General features: G+C 41.5%; 1 protein-coding gene across 1 annotated transcript in view; it reads right to left on the reverse strand.

The window, feature by feature from the left end:
• Nucleotides 1–1,176: 1,176 nt before the first annotated feature.
• LOC104986430 (nuclear autoantigen Sp-100-like) overlaps nucleotides 1,177–23,132 on the reverse strand; it is a 23,808-nt gene continuing 1,852 nt past the window's right edge. The window contains exons 2-12 of the mRNA XM_010836988.1: nucleotides 15,662–15,821; nucleotides 14,400–14,568; nucleotides 12,178–12,252; nucleotides 10,756–10,815; nucleotides 8,168–8,317; nucleotides 6,324–6,464; nucleotides 5,528–5,611; nucleotides 4,862–5,017; nucleotides 3,597–3,686; nucleotides 2,343–2,396; nucleotides 1,177–1,704 (exon numbers count right to left, since the gene is read on the reverse strand). Of these exons, the coding sequence (XP_010835290.1) occupies nucleotides 1,607–1,704; nucleotides 2,343–2,396; nucleotides 3,597–3,686; nucleotides 4,862–5,017; nucleotides 5,528–5,611; nucleotides 6,324–6,464; nucleotides 8,168–8,317; nucleotides 10,756–10,815; nucleotides 12,178–12,252; nucleotides 14,400–14,568; nucleotides 15,662–15,821 (1,237 nt within the window). The 3' untranslated portion in view covers nucleotides 1,177–1,606. The remainder of the gene's footprint in view (nucleotides 1,705–2,342; nucleotides 2,397–3,596; nucleotides 3,687–4,861; nucleotides 5,018–5,527; nucleotides 5,612–6,323; nucleotides 6,465–8,167; nucleotides 8,318–10,755; nucleotides 10,816–12,177; nucleotides 12,253–14,399; nucleotides 14,569–15,661; nucleotides 15,822–23,132) is intronic.

Consider the following 23,132-nt stretch of genomic DNA (forward strand, 5'->3'; position numbering starts at 1 on the left):
CTGCCAACCGAGCTCTCTGATCAGATGGGACCACTGGCTTTAGCTCTGCAGAAGGGCAGAGCCTCTAGCTAGGATCTTTATTTAGGCACCACAGCAAGCAGGAATATGATTTACCAAGACCCGAGTATTGCTTTCCATAAACCCCAATCATGTTAGGTTTATAATAGTCATGCAGTAGCCATGAACCTCTGGTGGTTCAGAGGGTAAAGTGTCTGCCTGCAATGCGGGAGACCTGGGTTTCATTCCTGGGTCAGGAAGATCCCCTGGAGAAGGAAATGGCAACCCACTCCAGTACTCTTGCCTAGAAAATTCCATAAACGGAGAAGCTCCTTAGGCTACAGTCCATGAGTCACACACGACTGAACAACTTTGACAGGAGCTATGAACCATATAGCTTTTGCAGATGTCAGAAGACCAAACCAATCTTAAAGGAAATCAGTCCTGAATATTTACTGGAAGGACTGATGCTGAAGCTGAAGCTTCAATACTTTGGCCACCTGATGCGAAGAGCCGACTCTTTGGAAAAGACCGTGATGCAGGGAAAGATTGAGGGCAGGAGAAGAAGGGGGCAACAGACAATGAGATGGCTGGATGGCATCACCAACTCAATGGACATGTGTTTCAGCAAACTCCAGGAGATAGTGAAGGAGAGGGAAGCCAGGTGTGCTGCAGTCCAAGGGGTCGCAAAGTCAGACACGACTGAATGATTGCACGACATAACCCCTACATCCTTAAATTTTTCCATGTGGCATTAATCTATGTTATCTTTTCATTTCTCAGGAATGAATATTCCTTCCAACTTTCTATTTTACCATGAGAAACTTTAGTTTCAGAACTTTCTACTTGGCCGAGCGCCGAAGAATTGATGCTTTTGAACTGTGGTGTTGGAGAAGGCTCTTGAGAGTCCTTTGGACTGCAAGGAGATCCAACCAGTCCATTCTGAAGGAGATCAGCCCTGGGATTTCTTGGGAAGGAATGATGCTAAAACTGAAACTCCAGTACTTTGGCCACCTCATGTGAAGAGTTGACTCACTGGAAAAGACTCTGATGCTGGGAGGGATTGGGGGCAAGAGGAGAAGGGGATGACAGAGGATGAGATGGCTGGATGGCATCACTGACTCGATGGACATGAGTCTCGGTGAACTCCGGGAGTTGGTGATGGACAGGGAGGCCTGGCGTGCTGTGATTCATGGGGTTGCAAAGAGTCGGACACGACTGAGCGACTGATCTGATCTGATCTGATCTGAAGATATCATTGTTATTTCATAGATAAGAACTATGGGTTAAAGAACCAGTTAAGCAACTACTGTGGCTGTCTTGATTATACATTTAGGAACTTGGGTAATGACTGCCCAGTGACCCCCTGGATTGAGTGGACTCACTGTTAGATGGACATTACCTTACGTCATACACTCCACTCTAACAGGGACCATGACAGGGCTTTGGGCCCCCAGGTTCCAGCATCAACTCAGATCTTATATCAACAAATTTCCTGCCTGATTCCATTTTTTAAAATGCTGAAGAAAGTTCCAGGACAAACAAGACACAAGGTCTTCAAAATCGTGGCGTTTCAGTCCTGACATGCTGCAGGCCAAGGCTGGACATCCTAATCTTCTTTACCTGACCCATTTCTTAGGGCTGACCTAGATGTTGCCTGAGGCTCTCCTTCATTACTCAAGTCTGAAGAGTCACCACCGCTCATCCCTGCAGAAAGAAATAAAAGTCCTTTAAATCTCAGTCTGTGTCCTAGGACCAATACAGCATGGAATTCTTTAACAGCAAATTTGGAAAAGGGAAGCTTGTGTAAGAGGGTTAAGGATAATTCTCCCACCAGGCCCCCCGCCCCCCCCTCTCCGTGGCTCCATCTGATCTGGTGGTCAAGGTTGCTCCAGGAACCACCCCCAAGGCTGAGAGTGGCCAGGATTTTGCTATGGAAGGCACTCCCTTTGGTCACTAGCTTTTACCCTTTCCTCTTGTCTGCACAGATTAACATTCCTGCTTTCACTCTGTTTCTTATCCAGAGGGACCGTGGAAGCAACAAGCTCAACATCAGAGCCTCCATCAGCTGGGCCCTCAGTGAGCACCCCTCCAACGTGGGAACCGCTTTATCCTTTTATGTGAGTGAAGAATAAACTTGTATTGCACTTACGACACTGAACTTCTAGAGGCCTACCTGTTACGTCAATTAGCTCAGCTCATCTAATTTAAAATGAATAATATGAATTATTGAAAACACCTAGAAACATATCATTTTATTTTCAAGGGTATAGCCAAAAACCTAAATGAAGCTTTTGTAGCCAAAAAAGGTATTTGTTACATCAAGAATTTTTAATTGTTCTTACATCTTTTCCTATTGCTTCTCCTGCGGATCGATGTGTTTCTGATATCTGTAGGATCTAGGAAGCAAAGGAAAATAAAATCAGTAATCTGTAACTAAAAGAGTGGTAAATCTTGTGATTACTCACATTGTAGACAGGACATGGGCTATAAAGATGCAATGATGGTCATTTCTGTTTCTCCCCATCTAAAGGAAAGTGATCACTACCAAATGGAGTGAAGATCCCTTATCCTTTAGCCCTGATTGCAAAATCAAAGAAGTTTTGAAAACCAACATTTTTTGTTCCATAGGCTTGCAGCTAACTAATTTGCCAATGAATCTGGACTTCAGCTGCCAGGAGTCCAATAAAATATCACAATTGATGTGAGTTCACACAATTTGTTACAGGAACACTAATATGGTATATTTAATCATGGGATTCTGTACTGGGGTGTTTTGTAACATATAGGGTGTACACCACATTGTCCTTCTAAAATAGTAAAACATTGCTATTTTATATCTGGCTGTAAAGATTTTGTTTTAATGTTTAATTTTTTTGGAGTCTAGTTGCTTTACAATGTTGTGTTAAAGATTTTGAATAAAGGATTGCAAATGTTTGCTAAGAGTCCAAGTTGTTGGTTTTGCATCTTCTGGTAACGTTCTCTGTGTGATGTGTAAAAGATCCTTAAATGTTTATATGCTGGAGTCTCCTCAACTGGGAAATGAGGGAACCAGTTTTCTGAGCTACCTTTTATAATAGGTTGTTATAAACATAAAAGGATATTTTATTGGAGAAAATATTTTCAAATATTATATAGACCAATGCCATGTTGGCGGGGGGGGGGGCGGTCATCTGCCAAAAGCTATAAATGAAATTTGATGGTAATAACCAGAAGCTTTTGCTTCTGTCAATACTTGGGGAGTATGGCCAGAAGCTTCTGAGTTTTGAATAGACAAGTAATGAATCAAGCAAAGGCAGGCTACTTCACTTTGCTCTCTGCAAACAGCAGGTAGGCAGAGGCAGAAATCACTGTATAACCGAATACTTTGTGGGGGAATACATCTGAGAGCATGCAGTAAAATGACCATGCCATTCAACTAGAGCCATTTTGTTCATCTGAATTTATAATGGTTTCTTTGCAATTCTCAGAATAGTCACAGGAGTAAATGCAGAGGATGGGCTCTGAGGGGCCACTGAACTATTGGCTGCGGAGTGTGCTCAGAGTAAATTGCACTAGAAAACTCCTGATGTCTGGAGTCCAGGGATGGCAGTCCTTACCCTTATCAGGATCACTTCTCAGAGCTGAGCTCTGTGTTCCCCAGGGCGCCTCGTCCTCGCTGGACTCTAAAGACTCTTCACTCCTTATCACTACAGAATGGAGAAAATGTCCCTTGAAGTTCTCAGTGTGTGACAAAGGTACCAATATAGGAAACAACCTGGGAAGCTCTGAAAACCAACGCCTAGAATGTACCTCGATCAGACCATCATGATCTGTCTTTTATATTCATATGATCTGTAGGCCTGTATTTTATTCCTTTACATTGCCTGCACCTGAGAAAACTTTACTCCCAGGGGGCTTCACTGCTTTGTATTGGCCCTTTATCATCATCTTCTTTTAAATATTTAGCTGTGCTAGGTCTTCATTCAGAGAAGGTGATGGCACCCCACTCTAGTACTCTTGCCTGGAAAATCCCATGGACAGAGGAGCCTGGTAGGCGGCAGTCCATGGGGTCGCTGAGAGTCGGACACGACTGAGCAACTTCACTTTCACTTTTCACTTTCATGCATTGGAGAAGGAAATGGCAACCCACTCCAGTGTTCTTGCCTGGAGAATCCCAGGGACAGGGGAGCCTGGTGGGCTGCCGTCTATGGGGTTGTACAAAGTTGGACACGACTGAAGAGACTTAGTAGCAGCTTAGCAGCAGCAGGTCTTCATTGCAGCTTGCAGAATCTTTAGGTGAGGTTTGCGAACTCTTAGCTGTGGCGTGTGGGATCTAGCTCCCTGACCAGGGATTGAACCCAGTCCCCCTGCATTGGGACCATGGAGTCTTAGCCACCGGACCATAAGGGAAATCCCAGCCCTCAACTTCTTTCACCACAGTCTTTCTTTTTTCCCGGCCCATTATAGATTTGTTGTTGCTGTTTTGGTATCTATGTCTGTATTTATTTTTAGTGTTGCTTCTCTCCCAGGGCAGTCTTGAAGAGACCAAGTCTGGTCTTGAAGAAGGTGGATCTCCCACTTGGCTATTCCAGCCAGACTACTTAAACAGACTCCTTTCCCCTCCGCACCCACCCCCCTCCCACCATCTAAAACTCCTTGCAATGTTTACTTGACAAGAAATAAAAATTCTATGGTTTTTGAGTCCTTGACTTCTTCAGGTTTATTTCAGTAACTAGCCTAACTGATGAATACAAAAGCTAAATATGAACCATCTTAAATTAGAGTAAGTTTATATTTTACTTTGAAGGGTATACCAAAGAATTAGAATGGGTCATTTAACACTGCTTCTTTACAACAGTGGTGAGATTTTATTTGCTCTTACCTCTTTGCCAAACCCTTTTTCTGGATGTGGTTGTTTTTCTGAAGTTCCTGGGCTCTATCTTAATCGGGGTATTTTGGCTTCCCAGGTGGCTCAGTGGTAAAGTATCCGCCTGCCAAGGAGGACACTCGGGTTCGATCCCTTGGTCAGGAAGATCCCCTGGAGGAGGAAATGGCAATCCACTCCAATATTCTAGCCTGGGAAATCCCATGGACAGAGGAGCCTGCCAGGCTTCAATCCATCGGGTCTCAAAGAGTCAGACACGACTTAGTAACTGAACAACACGGTCTCTATCAAGTAAGAGGAAGAAACAGTTATCTGTTCCCCAAAGTCTTATAATTTCTATGAAAACTTGCAAGCCAGATGGGCTTCCAATGGTAACAATGTTTTTTGTTTTGTTTTTTAATTAGGTGTTAGTTGCTTACAATGTTGTGATAGTTTCTGCTGTACAGGGAAGTGAACCAGCTATATGTATATGCACATCCTCTTCTTGAACCTCCCTCCTGCCCCCCACCATCCCACCGCTCTAGGTCACCAGGAAGCACTGAGCTGAGTTCCCTGTGCTATACAGCAGCTTCCCACTAGCTGTCTAGTTCACATGCAGCAGGGTGTCCATGCAGCTCTCCTGCAGATTCCTGCAGCCCTGGTCTTGCTCTCCCCATTCCTTACCAGCCGCTCTTCTTGGTGTTGGTGTGGAGGGTTCTGGGAACTCGTCTCCATCACTGGATTCTGCAGAGTCCTCACTGCTGATCACTGCACAGAGGAACAAACCCCCTTAGGATCTCAGGGTGGAGCCCACGCAGCAGGAAACCCCAGAATGAGAGCACCGGGGAGACCTAGAAGCTAAGTTAATTCAAGGCACGTGGTCTGTGCTTGAATGTGGGTGAGCTGCAGGTTGCTCCCGGTCCTGCATGAAAGGTGATGACGCTCACACGCAGAGGGCGGCTCCGCCCATCCTGCCCGCACTCCCCTCCCCCACCCTCCTGCTACCCCTCACCCCCACCCTAGATCTACCTCTGACCCTCTATTCCATTCCACCTCTTTCTTTCATTCTCATTTTACCTCTTCACTTTCCTCCTGGCTTTGCCCATTTCCCCTACTTACACCTCTCTTTCTGGGAACTGTATCTCTTTATGCCTCCCTCTGTCATTTTTTTTCTTTTCCATCTCCTCTCATGAATATCTTGGCTCTCTGATCTTTCCCTTTTCTTTATCTTCTACCCCCCTACTTTCCTCTCTTACTTTGGAAATAGTCTCCTGGTCATCAATACTTATAACCCACCATCTTCTGATATTTTTCTGGTCCCTGAGGAACTTCTTCCGCTAAACTCACAGCACAGGGTGCTGGTTCTCTGCCCTTCCTTCCTCTGCCCAAGGCCACCTGGACTGGCTGGCTTGACCCTGATGCCCCAGCCTCTTGCCTTGTTCCCTTGATCCCTGCTCCACATTCTTTCTGTCAGCCTTACCTATTATGTCAGACACCTGGTCAGTCCTTGTTTGGGCTTGCAGTTGAACTTCTGAGTTAAAAAATGGCTTTTCCTTCTTTATATCCTCTAGATGGACAGAACAGGAATTGATCTGTAGTCCATGGTTGGATGGCTTTGCTCCTGGACCAAATTTTAATGAATGAAGAATTTTAATTTGTCTCCCCCAAAAGGAGTGAGCACCATTCACTAGCATTAAGAAGTCTTCTCCCTGTAATTGCACTGCTGGGGGTGGGGGGATCCAACCCACCCTTCTCTTTCCTGCTGCTCACTCTGTCCCTTCCTGTGTGTGTGCGTGTGTGTGTGTTTTAAAACCTTATTTCAACATATTTATACTTACAGAAATATACTCATATCGCTTAATAGAATGCAATTTAACTTGGCCTATGCCATCTGAACCAAAAAACTTGGTACATGGTTTGCTTAAAAAAGAAAGAAAACAAATTTGCAATCTGGTTTATTTTTATCAATTACAAATGTATATAAAAGATCCACTATCGAATGCTGCTAAAACAAAAAGCATGAACCTGACAAATTAAACTTTACTTTGTCTCTGAAAAATAGCACATATTGAACTGAAAAAGTTTATAAAATTGGTGCAACAAAACATTGTTGTAATGTTTCAAGGCCAGTTCACAAAGTTCAATAACTGATGGACGTTGACAAGGGTAAGGTGATCCTCTGTGTACATATGAAAATATAAAAGCTATCTGATCTAGTTAATATTACAGATAGATCCCAAATCTACTCAAACCAAGATTCAGATAATGTCTTAAATCTGAATAAACACTATCAGTCCAGTTCATCTGCTGAGATCAAAAAGGAAAGTCTACACAGTAGCTGTTTTTCTGATTTGTGCAAAAAAAGAAAATGAAGTTTCTTCCCCCAGCTTTTCAATCTAGAGCTGAAACTACAAGAAAGGTATTCCTTCTATTGTCTACATTCCTGGGATGACATGGGATGACTCAAGCTTAAATCTGAACTAGCACTCATATACAAAAGAGTCCCTGAAGTTTAAGACCACTTTGAAAGTGACTTTAGACTTTAGAAGTGACTCTAGAGGAACAAAGGAAGGGACAGGGAATCCACAAAACCTCTTCCCCAAACTGATTCCGTGTTTTCCTTTGTTCCTCCCTCAGCTCTGGGCTTTTGGCGTTTGTCTTTCCTTTCCTGGGGAGAATCTTATTTTTATCTGAGGGGTTACAGGGCCATTTGGATCACTGAGAACACCTTATCTTTCTCAGTGGTGTTAGGAACAGCCCCTGTGCCTCCATTCTGATGACTGCCTCCTCAAACCAGCAGTGTCTCCCTTTCTCTCCTTCCTCTATGCTTGGTCCACATTGCTCTTTACTCATCCTCTCTCTGTGGAGCTCTCTTTGGGTGCTTCCTCCATTTCCCCCCTATTTTTTTGGTATTCATTTTTCTTTGTATTTTTATTTATGCATGCTCTTTTCTCTACATTTTAAGTCAGTGTCCCACAGGACCCAGCAGCGTCTAGAGTTGAGGCAAAGAAGGTGCCTAGAATGAGATGGTCCTCACATCTCATAAGAAAGGGTCTCCCTGCCTCATCCAAGGCCTGGCCCTGCTGTCCTCTACCTAGCTGCTCAGCTTATCCACTCTCTATTATACTTCCTACCTTTCGCTTCTTAATTATTGACACGACTGGTGTATGCCTCTTCTATACCAATTTTGTCTTTCTATGTTTTCTTCATCTCAAGCATTCTAATCATCACCAAAGGCTTCACCTGTGCCATTGTCCAAAACACCAAGTCCCTCCACTTGCCTGTTCCCCTCCACACTTGTCAAGCCCAGTCAGTCGGTTTTACCTGCTGGTTCAGACTCTTGGGCACATTGTTCATTTGCTTGTTGGCTTTCTAGAGCACCATTTTGGTCACTGGTTCTATCTTTCATCTTCGCATTCATCTGCTCTGTTTCACTGAGGTGATCCGAGAGTCCATTTTCACGCGGGGTCATACCTAAATCATGTTTTGATTCATCAAAAATTTTTTTTTCCTCTCACATCCATCAGCATCCAACAGGAAGATATAAACCACTCTAAGCTTTTAAAGCAGAGGGAATTTAATCCAGGGATTGGCTACACAGCTGATGGAAGAGGACAGAAGACCAAGGGGAAGAATGTGACAACATAAAGAAAAGTCAACAGGAAGCTACGGGAGGGATAGAGGATGAGATCACGGGCTGAGGTCGCTGGGCAGGCAGAGGCTGGACCATGATTTGCCTGCTTCGTGGAAGGTGCAGTCGAGGCTGAGCTGCGGCTGCTGCCAGAATTGCGGCTGGAGGCAGTGATGGAGAAACATCCGGCTCCTCCCTTACTCCCACTCTCCTGCCAGGGTCTCCATGCTAGGAACCCAGCAGGGAGTCAGCAGCAAGGGGAGCTGACAAACAAGTCTGCAGGGGCCAGTGGCCAGAGACAGAGGGCCGAGCAGAGCAGGGGAGGGGAAGGACTGAATCCCCCGGCAAACCACCCAGGACCAGCACACATGCCCTTCCTCCATGGCAACCATCTCTGGTCCTCACTGATTCCATCAACCCCTCCCACTCTGTCCCTTCCAGCCTCAATAATGTATGAACACATAGACATATTTTTCAGTGCAATTTTTTTCATTTAGTGCTACTTTTGTAAACAAATTAATTAATGTAAAACATGATTTAAAATTATTTCCCAAAGTTTTAATATAGACTGTGGGCCCTGGTGCCTATTCTGTGCCACATCCTCAGGATTGGGAGCCTCCGCTTGGGGTGAGGGGGATGTGAGACACAGCTCTCCTCTCATCTGGGTATGTCAGCCCTTCTTCTTGGGTAAGACTCTTGGACAGCTGCATTAGTAGATGAACAGCTAAGAGTATGGATTCATGCATGTTGTGTTTTTTTATATTCTTAAATGTTAACTTTTTGAATAAATGTCACTTTATAATAAATGTATAACTTTTTAATAAATGTATAACTATGTTTTCAGTAATCACTTGAAAAGTTTTTTTTTTCTTTTATAAAAATGTAATAATAACTTAGAACATCCCTCCTTAAATAATCTATCCCAACTGGAAGCTATATAATAAGGACTTTCCACGGTGTGAGAAGTTCCCTGAGACTCTTCTACATTACTAATTTTCAAAGGAAACTCATGGAAGAAAGACATGAAATTTATTATAGGCTAGTGTGCTCTGTGGGTGGGGAGACTGTGCCTTTCAATTTATTTTTCTGGGTCAGGAGTAGGTGTTGCTTTTTTCACTGGAATGGTCACTGTAATGGTTAAAAGCTTGGACTCTGCACCAGACCCAAACAATGATGCTGATTAAATGTAGTAATAATAGCAAATGCATAGACACACTGACGCAGCCTCAGGCAAGCTTGTGAGCGCTTTATATGACAGAACTTGCTTAAAATCCTCACCCTCTGAAGTAGCTACTATTACCATGTCCATTTTACAGACAGTGAAACTGAGGAACAATGAATGACCACTACCCCAACATCTCGAAGCAGAATCTGAAGCCAGGCCACGGGCCCCTGAATTCCTGCTGTGACGTTGCACATAGCAGCACTCAATTCTGATTCTCAGCTGGGTTAACTTGTACAAATAACCAAACTCTCTAAGCTGATTCTTTCTTGTCTGAAAAATGAGGATGTTATATACCTCATTTTGGGATTTTTGAGGCGGTTAAATAAACTATTGTCTGTATCACTATTTGGAATATTGTGACTGATCTGAAAAACCGAAATCATTATGGTTAATGTCTTAAACTGATATTAATCTTATTAATTTAGTATCATTATTAAGAGTGTTATGGATTAATGGAGGTCAAGTGTTGTAAATAGTGGTTACTGGTTGTAAAAATACCAAAACATGTTTCTTGGAGGCCTGTCTGGTGTTTGGAGGGCAGCTCCTGGTCTCTGTCCCAGGTATGATGGGAGAGCGTTTGTATGGGGGTCATGTGGTGTCCATGGTCCATGTGAGGGACTAGCAGAGGAAGAACCCTTCCCCCCGAGGATCACCCATCACCTGCTTCTCCCTCCCACCTTCTGCCCGCCACCCCCCCACCCCCAACCCCGTCACTCTGGTTGTAGCACTGGCCTCTGCTGGATGTGACATCAAAGTACTGAGGTCGCTGCCAGACCAAGCAGGACAGAGCAGAACACTGCGAAGCCAGACGACTAGGCCAAATGTCCAGGCCCAGAGCCTTCAGGGATTGGCAACAAGTGTGTTTAAGGAGTGGAAGGAGTGACCCTCCCAGGCAACTCAGAGAACTAAGACTCTGTTGTCTAAATCCTTGGAGAAAATGCAGATGCAAAGACTGACAATTCTGTGCAGTCAGTAACACAAAGAAGCAAGCTTCATAGCACATCCCCAAATGGGATATGACACCAAAAGATCACACAACAGTTTCCAGGAACAGACCATCATGAGACAAGGGAACTGCCTGTGAAGAGGAGGTCGGGCTGGAATGACCACCAGTTCCTAGGGGGCAGAAAGGAAAAGTTTATTTCAGAAACTGGAGTATTAGCTATGCTATTTTCCCTTATCCCTTTTTAGTCTTGATAAAGATGAAGTTGAAGATTGGTGGCTCAGACAGTAAAGTGTCTGCCTGCAATGCAGGAGGCCTGGGTTCGATCCCTGGGTCAGGAAGATCCCCTGGAGAAGGAAATGGCAACCCACTCCAGTACTCTTGCCTAGAAAATTCCATGGACTGAGGAGCCTGGTAGGCTACAGTCTATGGGGTCGCAAAGAGTCTGACATGACTGAGTGACTTCACTTTCTTTCTTTTTCTTTCTTCTACAGATGTCTAGATGGAGACCATCTGGACCATCTGGGAAATTCCAACTAACAGGTGTGTCAGATCCTAGAGACTGGGATCAGCTTCACCTCTGGTTGAAAGTGCCTCAGACAGGCCATCTCCTCATGTGACCTCCACCAGCCATTCAGTGACTAGCAATGGTTTATCTTGACTCCTACAGCCAGAGTGAACCTGCCTTGGTCCCCAGAGCTATCCATGACTAGTGACGTTCCTGCACAGTCCTGGAGTCTCTTCCCCACCCTCTGTTCCTCCACTCCCTCCCTGTACAGGATCTGTTTAATCTATTCTGTTGGCCTCCCCATGAGGATTCAACGTCTGATTCTCCTCCACTTTCCCCAGCGCTTGTTTTCTTTTTTTCTGTATCTTTCCGTCTTTATGTATTTCCCTATCTCCCAGGTGGTACTAGTGGTAAAAAAATAAAAAAACAAAAAAACCCACTGGCCAGTGCAGGAGACATGAGACTTGGGTTCAATCCTTGGATTGAGAAGATCCCCTGGGGTAGGAAGTAGCTACCTTTTTATTCTCCCCTTTCTCTCAAACACCCACATCTACTCTTCCACATCTCTACCACTTCCTTACCTCTGAATCTATATGACTGCCTTTTTCCTTGAATATTCTGCTCTTGAACAACCTCCCCCACATTTAAATCAATCCTTTCTTCTGCCATCATGAAGGGCCTTCTCTTTCACATTGACCTTGGGCCCATAGTGCTTAGCCCATCACACCTTCACATTGATCTTCTATAGGATTCTTTCTAAATCACAGTGACTTCCAGGCAGTCCTTCTGTTTAAATATGGCTAATGACACCCTGGGTTCCTCTTTCTTTGTCTTGGTATTTGGGGCAACAGCCTTTTGTTACAGCCAGTCCTCGAGGACTCAGCCTCTGGTTAGATGCTCATACAAACACCCTTCCCTGCCTTCTCCGTGGTCCCTCAACATTTCTTCCCTGATTCCCAACCTTTGCTCAGGACTCGGACCTCCACCTCCCCTTCTCCTTTTCCTCTTTGCGCTTGGTCTCAATCACCTTGCTCAAGGCTCAGTTGGATGGCAGGCCTCTTTTGTCCATTACTTTCTTCATAATTAATTTTCTCTTGGATCACTGAAGAGAGGGAGAGAGAAGACAATTAGAGATCTCCACTAGAGACCAGGAACATCATCTCAGAATTGCACATTTAGAAATTTCCAGCTCTTGGGTCACTCAGAGATTAGTGGATCCCAACCTTCATGATAAAGTTCCCCCATCATCCTTGGACAGAAAAGAGAAACCCGAGCAAGGGAGCAGTTATGTTCTCTGCACAGAAATGAGCCACTTGAATGTAAGGATAAAAGAGTCGTGGGAACATCCTGAGGCTGTCGGTCATGTATAATAAACGTCACACCGTGAGGATGACACATGTTTACATAACTAAGGGAAGTGAAATGTGTGTATTGAACTGTTCAAACTGTAAGAAAGAAACAGATTTCCTCTGGAGAAGGGCTAGGATCCTAGAGAGATCTGTGTGTATAAAAGAGAAAGCCCCAAAGCTTTAAAGATGGTGCTAGATAAGAGGAAAGTTGGGTTCATTGGGTCCTGGGGGAGGAGTGGATTGCAAAGAGACAAACCAGTAGATACGGGAGGAACTCTAGACACCTCCTTGGGGGTGCCCCAGATCCCAGGACACAAGAAGGACACTCTGAAGCTGCAAGCAGGGAGTGCCTATTACAGCGCTGCAGGAAGTCCCCATGACTCCTGGACCAGGGACCCATGAGACTGCTAACAAGAACAGGACGCCAGCCCAGAGCCCGTGCATGTAGAAAGTGAAAGGTGAAAAGTGAAAGTGAAGTCGCTCAGTCGTGTCTGACTCTTTGCGACCCCATGGACTGCAGCCCACCAGGTTTCTCAGTCCATGGGATTTTCTAGGCAAGAATACTGGAGTGGGTTGCCATTTCCTCCTCCAGGAGATCTTCTCGTCCCAGGGATTGAACCTGGGTTTCCTGCATTGTAGGCAGATGCTTTTACTGTCTGAGCCAGATGACCTGGCAAATGTTGGAAGAAGGAAGTAAACCAGGGATCCTAGAGGGTAGGTCTCTGCTGTGAATCCAGGGAAGGGATGGTAAGCCTGGGCTGCCCCAGGGCTAATGGCAGGGGCTCCTCCTGGGGCAATGCCTGTAGTATCTCTTTACTGTCAAATTGCTTACCTTTAGATTTAAGACCTTTCAAGATCTTTTTTTCAAACACGTCCCTCTGGAGTCAGCTCCCCCAGTCTGCTTCTCACTCTGAGTGACACCACTTGACTGTGTCCTTTTCCAGAAACTCTAGAACCCTTCTCACTCTGTGCCTGTTCCCATAGCACCCTCTCTCCTAGGTTCAGAGAGTCATTTTTCCTGTGAAATCTCCATCACTCTTGGGAAGTCTTAGTTGAGACCAAATTTTTCGTGTGAAGTCAAAACAAAAAAATCTTGGCAGGACACCTTCCTTACATAGTACCAGGTATAAGCAGCGCTTTCTCAGGAAAAAGTGGTGAACCAAAGCTTTAGTTTTGTGTAGCATCAAAAATATACTGCAGAGCAGTAGGTTTTATGGTATTTAAGCAACGTTTTATTTTACTCCTTTGTGGAGCAAGTTAAATAAAACCATTTCTCCTGAAGGGCAAATTTGATCTTGAGTTAACAGTCAGTTAATTACTTTGAAAATCTGATGAAGGTGAACTCTTGTCTGTGTTACTAGGCCAATCCTGGGTTTAAGGTTAAAAAAATGACACATGAGTGGTAAATTGTGTGTAGACTGGATGGGACTCTCTATGGACTATTCTTGGGTCTTCCTTCAGAGCGGTGACTCTTGTCTCTCATGGGGTCCCTGAAAGTTATAACTACAGAGTTGTTGAATTTTTGATGCCCATAGACATGGTGCTGCTACTCCAGGATGGATCCTGCACCCACAGCTAAGCTTAAACTGGGTAGTAGTCAACTGTGTGGACTGCTGTGTAGACCACGGCTGGCCTTTCATTTGTCCTTCTATCTAAATCGGATGGCACTGTGGCTCTGGTCCTCCTGTGAGTCTAAGTGCCTAGTTAAGCAGGCTTCCAGGTGGGTGTTGTACCATAGCCATTATAACATGAGCTCTGAGAAGACTTAGGGTATGCGTGTTTTTTTACCTGATATATCCCCACTGCTCAGCACTAATTATGACATGTGATGGGAGCTCATTATATACTTGTTGATCAAAATTGACCTTGAACATCAAAAGGTAGATAATAAGATAATTACCCTTTTCGAAGCTTTTATAAATGTTATTTAAATCAGGATATTCCTGCATGTTGACCTCACTGAACACAGCTTCCAGAAGCGACGGGTTAAACGTCTTCTCCAGCTCACTGAGAACTTTGTACACCACTCTTGATACAGGGACCAGGTTTCTACAAGAATCTTGACAGTCCTTAAAAACATTGAATGGGAAAAATAGAAATACAGACTTGTACATTACAAGAGAGCCCTAGAAAGAGATTTCAAGTTAATGTATTCCAATTTCCATAAATAGGTATCTTTTCACATAGAGGTTTAGAATTTCTGTATATTTGTATGGCTACTAAGCAAAACAATAAATCCTCTCTTCTTAAAACTATCCATTTGTGAATCTGATCTCCTCATCCTAACTTACATTAGATGTAAGAAGGCACAATTCTGAAGATTAAAAGTGGGTTCAAAGTTAATGAATATGTAGCTAAGACCCTGGTCAACTCTTTGAGGAATAGACTTGGCAGGTGACGAGCCACTATTCTGTTGACTGGACAACTCCTGCCCCTTCACCAATCCTGACTTGGCCTGGAAGAGCTCAAGGAAGCCAGGGGACAGTGCTCCATTTTGTGAACTTGGCCACAGTTTGAAAGCATATCTGTAGGTCAAACTGAGACTTGCATCTCTGTAACTCCAGAAACACCTATTGCTAAAATTAACTCAAATTCCAAGACTCAAGAATACCAGAAAAAAAGAAAACTGAAAACTGTTGGAGAAAGAAAATCCTGCATCTACTCCCAAATTTGCTCTCACACGACACTGTCTCAGTGGGTTTTAATGTTTTCAGATCTAACTATTTAAATTGATATTCATTGAAAAGAAATGCTCTGTCAATTATGATTTTTATCAAATCAATAAATTAAATTTATTCATCAGTTCATTGACATTAATTTAATTTATGCTGTATTGTGTGCATTCCTACAAGGTAGTAAATATCTGCAGAGAACACCCACTTCAGATCCAGCCTGTCTCCAATGTTATTCACCCTGACTCCTGTGTTCACTACGAGTACCACCCCTTCAGTTAGAGACAGGACTGCCTCCAGTGATGCCTGTTTCTGCTCTCTCTTCCCTTTCTGCCTTTTAGGATCACTTGCATCACTACTTGGAAATGTCCCCCTCTCACTGGAGACTCTTCAGATGGCTAGTCATACCCTGATATTTGGGTCCAGGATGTGAAAGTTAACCTAGTTTCAGGCCAGTTTACCAGATTATGATGTGATAAACTTCACTTACTTCATACATTTTACTGGTGATGAGTTCGTTGTCATGGAGGCCTTCAAAGAAAGGAAATGTCTTTTTTATCGCATTTGAAATCTGCACCTTGTGTCTTTTGAAGTGCCTGAATACAGTCTCAAAGAGCCTGTTGTCTATGTTCTGATCTTCTAAGGACATCCTAGGGCGGAAGGATACCATGTGAAAACAGTCATCCAGATTATGAGATGCTTATGGAAGCTGTAAGATTTTGCATATAAAGGACAGGTTGCAAAGAACAAACACATGTAAGATACTCATCCTGAGTAGAGACCAGTTATATATATATCACTTACCTGGTACACTATTTTAATAAATTTTTAAAAAAAAATTGTAACAAAACCCAAATAGAGTAAACAAAAAAGTGAAAAACAATGAAATAAAAATTTAACCTTGAAAATGTTTCTTTATTAACTAAGAGAAAATAAACCACAGAAAGATAAAAAATAGTATCTCCCCTCTGCATAGAGCTATTAAGAGAAACACCATCCTACAGATGGCCAACTGGCCCATGAAAGGCTGCTCAACATCGCTAATTATTAGAGAAATGGAGAACACATGTATACCTGTGGTGGATTCATTTTGATATTTGGCAAAACTAATACAATATTGTAAAATTAAAAAAAAAAAAACTATAATGAGGTACCTCCTTACACTGGTCAGGGTGGCCACTGTTAAAAATGTCTACAAATAACAAATGCTGAAGAAGGTGTGGAGGAAAGGTAAACCTTCTGCACTGTTGGTGGAAATGTAAGTTGGTGCAACCACTATGGAAAACAACATGGAGCTTCTTTAAAAAACTAAAAACAGAGTTGTCACGTGATCTGGCAATCCCACTCCTGGTCATACCCGGACATAACCGCAGCTCAAAAAGATACATGCAGCCCATGTTCACAGCAGCACTATTCACAACAGCCACAGTGTGGACAAATCCTAGACGTCCATCGACAGAGGGATAAAGAAGATGTGGTACTTATACACGATGGAATACTACTTAGTCATGAAAAGAGTGACAATAGCATTTGCAGCAGCGTGGATAGACCTGGAGATTATCATATTCAATGAAGTAAGTCAGAAAGAGAAAGACAAACATCATATGATATCTAAAATATCATGTAAAATCTAAAATACGGCATAAATGAACTTATTTACAAAACAGAAGCAGACTCACAGACATAGAGAGCAGACTTGCAGTGGCCAAGGGGAAGGAGGGGTGAGGGAACGATTGATTGAGAGTTTTGGATTAGCAGATGCAAACAGTTACATATAGAATGGATAAACAAGAAGGTCCTACTGTATAGCACATGGAACTGTATTCAATATCCTGTGATAAATCATAGTAGAAAAGAATATGAAAAACAATATATGTATGTATAACTGAATCATGACCACAACATTGTAAATAAACTATACTTCAATTAACATGCTTTTTAAATTAAAAAAAAGAAATTTCATCCTATGTTAGAAACTGGTTCATAAATGATAAGATGTTTTCATAATAATATAATAAGGTATAAATTGGGAATTTCACAAGAATATCAATCATTTCTCCTGGGACTTCTAGTATGTGCTAATATAAATTTCTCTGTGCTATTGCAATATGAAGTGAATGTTTTTAGACATCTCAATTTTAAAAATAGCAGTTCTTTCCTAGCAGTTCTTTCCTTCAAAACTTAATTTTAAACCTGAGTCTATAATTTGGTTCTTAGTTGTTATATAGGTCTGATATTTATGTTTAATCAACATTTCACATTTTTAAATGTTATGAAGACCCATTTTAAATGTTAGCTTTCTTAGTCAAATCAAAAGAGAATTATTGTCACTTACTAGTACCCAAAATCATCAGGGAAAAGTAATGTCACATTACTGTGTTGAGTTTTTCAAGAAAAAATTTCTACTTAAAGATCTCAGATTGAAGAGAAACACTTATCTTCTCTTTTATTAAGCCCCCACTAAAATTTTAATAAAGGGGTTGGATTCACAATGACAAGGAGAATGGCAGGAGGCAATGAGCAGATGAGAGATTTCTACCAAAATCTGTAAGATGAAAAGTGGCCAGAGGATTGCTAATCACTGTTTAAGGTGGAGTATGCTCCCAGAGGTCAGGAAAGCAGCCAGTATGTCCTGCAGAACCCTGGTGGGGCAGTGGAGATCCCAAGGGAGACATGGTGTGGAAAGCTGATGTGTTATTTGAAAAATGAGGAAGAGAACAGCACACCCTATACCCCTCAGCTTGCATCCTGAGCACTTATACCCAGACAGCCTCTCAGAGGGAAGCAGCACTGTCCTTTCTGTCCCCATATGTTAATTTTATCTGTTACCTGACTTAATATACATGAAAATAATACATCACATGTGCTTTGTGTCTGACTTCTGCTCGTCATCCATATTGTTGGATGAATAGAAGTTTGTTTCTCTTATTGTTGAGGATATTTTATTGTGTGGATCTAGCACAATCTGTTCATTCACTTTCCTTCCGAAAGACATTTTGAGTTGATTCCAGTCTGGAACTAGAATGAATAAAACTGCTGTTCTTGTACAGATCTTTTGGTAGCAAGTTGTTTTCATTCTTTTGGGTCAATGATTAGAAATGAAATTGTTGAGTCATTGTATAAGAGTATGTTTAATCATTAAAAGAAAACTACCAAACTGTTTTTAAACTTCTGTTATAAATGGCCTTTCTAATTTAGCCATCCTAGTATGTGTGATGTGGTATCTCATTTCAGTATTAACTTCTATTTAAAATGACTAATAATGTTATGCACATATTCATATGGTTAGCAATTCATTGGCAATTTATACATCTTCCTTTGTGGAGTGGCAAAGCCCATTATCCATTTATATTACTGGGTGTCTTCCACTTACTCATGCATAGGAATTTGTTATATGTTATGGGTAGAAGTGTTTCAGCTGATCTACGTATTGTGAACATTTTCTCCCAAGTCTGTGGCTTGAATTTCATTCTCTTAACCATGTCTTCTGATGCAGAGAACGTTTTAATTTTTATGATCCAGTCTATCAGTGTGTGTGTGTGTGTGTGTGTGTGTGTGTGTGTGGTTAGTGACTTACATGTACTATCTAGGAAATCTCTGCCTACCCCAAGTTAATAAAAATTCAGAAAGCAATTTATAGTATAAGCATGGGTCTTGTTCTGGATTTTTCTATTCTAGACTGTTTCTAGATTTCTATTCTATATCATTGACCTGTATGCGGATCAAGAAGCAACAGTTAGAATTGGACATGGAACAATGGATTGGTTCCAAATTGGGAAAGGAGTACATCCAGGCTGTGTATTGTCACCCTGATTATTTAACTTATATGCAGAATACATCATATGAAATCCTGGGCTGGATGAAGCACAAGCTGGAATTGAGGATTCGGGGAGAAAAATCAATAACTTCAGATATGCAGATGACACCACCCTTATGGCAGAAAATGAAGAGGAACTAAAGAGCCTCTTGATGAGGGTGAAAGAGGAGAGTGAAAAAGCTGGCTTAAAACTCGACATTCAAAAAACAAAGATCATGGCATCTGGTCCCATCACTTCACGGCAAATAGATGGGGAAACATGGAAACAGTGGCAGATTTTATGTTTTGGGGGCTCCAAAATCACTGCAAATGGTGACTGCAGCCATGAAATTAAAAGATGCTTGCTCCTTGGAAGAAAAACTATGATCAACGTAGACAGCAAATTAAAAAGCAGAGACATTACTTTGCAGATAAAAGTCTGTACAGTCAAAGCTATGATTTTTCCAGTAGTCATATATAGATGTGAGAGTTGGAGCATCAAGAAGGCTGAGCACTGAAGAAATGATGCTTTTGAACTGTGGTGTTGGAGAAGACTCTCGAGTCCCTTGGCCTGCAAGGAGATCAAACCAGTCAATCCTAAAGGAAATCAGTACTAAATATTCATTGGAAGGACTCACGGTGAAGGTCTAATACTTTGGCCACCTGATGCAAAGAGCTGACTCACAGGAAAATACTCTGAAGTTGGGAAAGACTGAAGGCAAAAGAAGAAGGGGGCAGTAGAGAATGAGATGGTTAGATAGCATTACCGACTCAATTGACATGATGAATTTGAGCAAACTGGAAGACAGTGAAGGATAGAGGAGCCTGGCATGCTGAAACCCCTGGGGTCACAAAGAATTGGACACCACTTAGCGACAGAACAATAGTTATAAAATAGGTAACTCCTGAGGATATAAGCTACAGTAGCATAGTGACTACAGATGACAATACTGTACTGCATATTTGAAAGTTGCTAGGAGAGTAGACGGAGAAGGCAATGGCATCCCACTCCAGTACTCTTGCCTGGAAAATCCCATGGATGGAGGAGCCTGGTAGGCCGCCGTCCATGGGGTCGCTGGGAGTCGGGCACGACTGAAGCGACTTAGCAGCAGCAAAAGGAGAGTAGAACTTAAAAGTTCCCATCACAATAAAAAATTTTGTGACTAAGCATAGTGATGAATGTTAACAGACGTATTGTGATAATTATCTTGCAATATATACAAATGTATACAAAATATTCAGTCTTTATGTTGTACACCTGGAACTAATATAATAATATATGTCAATTTTACTTCAACTGAAAATGAAGTTAAAGATCTTGAGAGGGGAAGATTAGATTATTTCGGATTATTTAGATGAGCCCAAAATATTCACAGGAATCTTTATAAGGATAAGAAGAAGGCAGAAAAGTTAGTCAGAAGAAGATTTGGTGATGCTATGTTGCTGGATTTGAAGATGGAAGAAGGGGCTCTGAGCCAATGAATGCAGGGAGCCTCTAAAAGCTAAAAAAGGCAAGAAAAAGAGTCCCTTCTAGAGTCTAAGGTAGAGCCACATAATTATAAAGGTGAAAAGTCTCTAATATTCTTAACATTAAAGTGAATAAAAATGAAAAATACTTAAAAGCATATACAATATAGTCTTTTATTAAAAATGAGAGCACAAATTATATATTTAGGAAAATGAATTATATATGTAAATGCATAGAAGATCTTAAAGTTATACCCACAACTCTAAAAGGATTGGGGTTGAAAGCTTCAATAACTGTTCTCTGTATCTATGTGTTTGTTTTTGTTTGATTTGGTTTGTTCATTTATTTTGCTTTATTTTTTCATTTTTTTTATATCCCACATATGAATGAAATCATATGGTATTTGTGTTTCTCCATCTGACCTGTTTCACTTGGCATAATATGCTCAAAGTCCGTCCATGTTGTCATGGATGGCAAAGTTTCATCCTTTCATGACTGAATAGTATTCCATTGTGTATGTATGCTACGTCTTTATGCGTTTATTTATTAATGAGAACTTTGTTTCATATCTTGACTGTTGTAAATAATGCTTCAGTGAACATATGAAGTGGTTAATATTACTTTTAAAATGTATTTTTTAATTCTTCAGATAAATAAGTACAATTGGAATAGCTGGATCATATGATAATTCAATTCTTAATTTTTTTTTTTTCTTCCCCAGCCCTCCCCACCCCTCCCCCCAGAAGCGCGCCCACGCCCCCAATTCTTAATTTTTTAAGGAGTCTTAATACTGTTTTCCACAGTGGCTGCACCAGTTCATATTCCTATCAACAGTATAGTGTTCCCTTTTATCTACATCCTCTCTACTCTTGTTATTTCTTGCCTTTCCAATAATAGTCATTCTAACAGGTGTGAGTCGACATCTCATTGTAGTTTTAATTTGCATTTCCCCAACGATTAGTGATTTTGAACACTTATTTTTTTTGTATGTCTGTTGGCGATCTTTATGCCCCCTTTGGAAAAAATGTCTATTTAGTTCTGTCCAATTTCTAATCAGGTTGTTTGTTTTTGTTGTATGATTGTATGAGTTCTTTATGCATTTCACCCCTTATTAGATATATGATTTGCAAATATTTTCTCTGTTTGACAGATTCATTTTCATTTTGTCGATGGCTTACCTTGCTGTGCAGAAACTTTTTAGTTTGATATAGCTCCATTTGTTTATTTTTGCTTTTGTTTCCCTTGCCTGAGGGAACATATCCAGAAAGGTAATGCTAAAACCAATGTCAAAAAGTGTACTGCCTCTTTTGGCCTAGAAGTTGTGTGCTTTCTGGTCTTGCATTCAAGTCTTTGACCCACTTTGGTTTTTGTGTATGGTGTGAGATAGTGGGATTTATTCCAGGAATGCAAGAATGGTTCAATATCCACAAATCAATCAAAGTGATACATCATATTAACAAAATGAGAGACAAAAAATCATATGATTATCTGAATAGACATAGAAAAGCATTTGAGAAGACAACACCCATTTATGACAAAAATTCTCAATAAAATGTGTATAAAAGGAATGTTCCTCAACATAATAAAGGCTATGCATGTCAAACCCACAGCTAATATCATATTCAAAGGTGAAAAACTGAAAGCTAGCCCTCTAAGATTAGGAACAAGATAAGGATGCCTCCTCTTGCTGCTCTTATTCAACATAGTACTGGAAATCATAGCTAGATTGATTAAGTAAGAAAAAGAAACAAAAGTCCTCCAAATTGGAAAGGAAGAAGTAAAACCATCACTATTTGCATATGACATAGTTTTATATATAGAAAACCCTAAAGACATCACCAAAAAATGACTGGAAATAAGCAAATACAGTAGAGTTGCAGGGCATAAAATCAATATACAAAAGTCTGTTGTATTTCTGTACACTAACAATGAGCTAGTAGAAAGAGAAATTAAGAAAACAATCCCATTTGTATCCAACAAAAACAGCAAAATACCTGGGAATAAAGGTAACAAAAGAGATAGAAGACCTGTACACTGAAAACTATAAGACATTGCTGAAAGTGAAGACAGACAGATATTTTGTGTTTGATTACCTAAGGCAATCCACAGATTTCAGTGCAATCCCTATCAAAATCCCAGTCACATTTTTTATAGAAATAGAACAAAAATCCTAAAATCTACGTGGAACCACAGAAGATCCAGAAGAGTCAAAGTAATCCTGAGAAAAACAGCAAAGCTGGAGATATTACAAGCCCTGATTTCAAAGTTATTGCAAAGCCATATTAATCAAAACAGCAGAAAAACAGACACATATACCAATGGCATAGAATTGAGAAGCCAGAAATAAACCCACACATATATGGACAGTTAAGACTATGCCAAAGCCTTTGACTGTGTGGATCACAATAAACTGTGGAAAATTCTGAAAGAGATGGGCATGCCAGACCACCTGACCTGCCTCTTGAGAAACCTGTATGCAGGTCAGGAAGCAACAGTTAGAACTGGACATGGAACAACAGACTGGTTCCAAATAGGAAAAGGAGTACATCAAGGCTGTATATTGTCACCCTGCTTATTGAACTTCTATGCAGAGTACATCATGAGAAATGCTGGGCTGGATGAAGCACAAGCTGGAATCAAGATTGCCGGGAGAAATATCAATAACCTCAGATATGCAGGTGACACCACCCTTATGGC

The sequence above is a fragment of the Bison bison genome, unplaced genomic scaffold (genome assembly GCF_000754665.1).
Source record: "Bison bison bison isolate TAMUID 2011002044 unplaced genomic scaffold, Bison_UMD1.0 scf7180017864068, whole genome shotgun sequence".
Classification (NCBI taxonomy): Eukaryota; Metazoa; Chordata; class Mammalia; order Artiodactyla; family Bovidae; genus Bison; species Bison bison.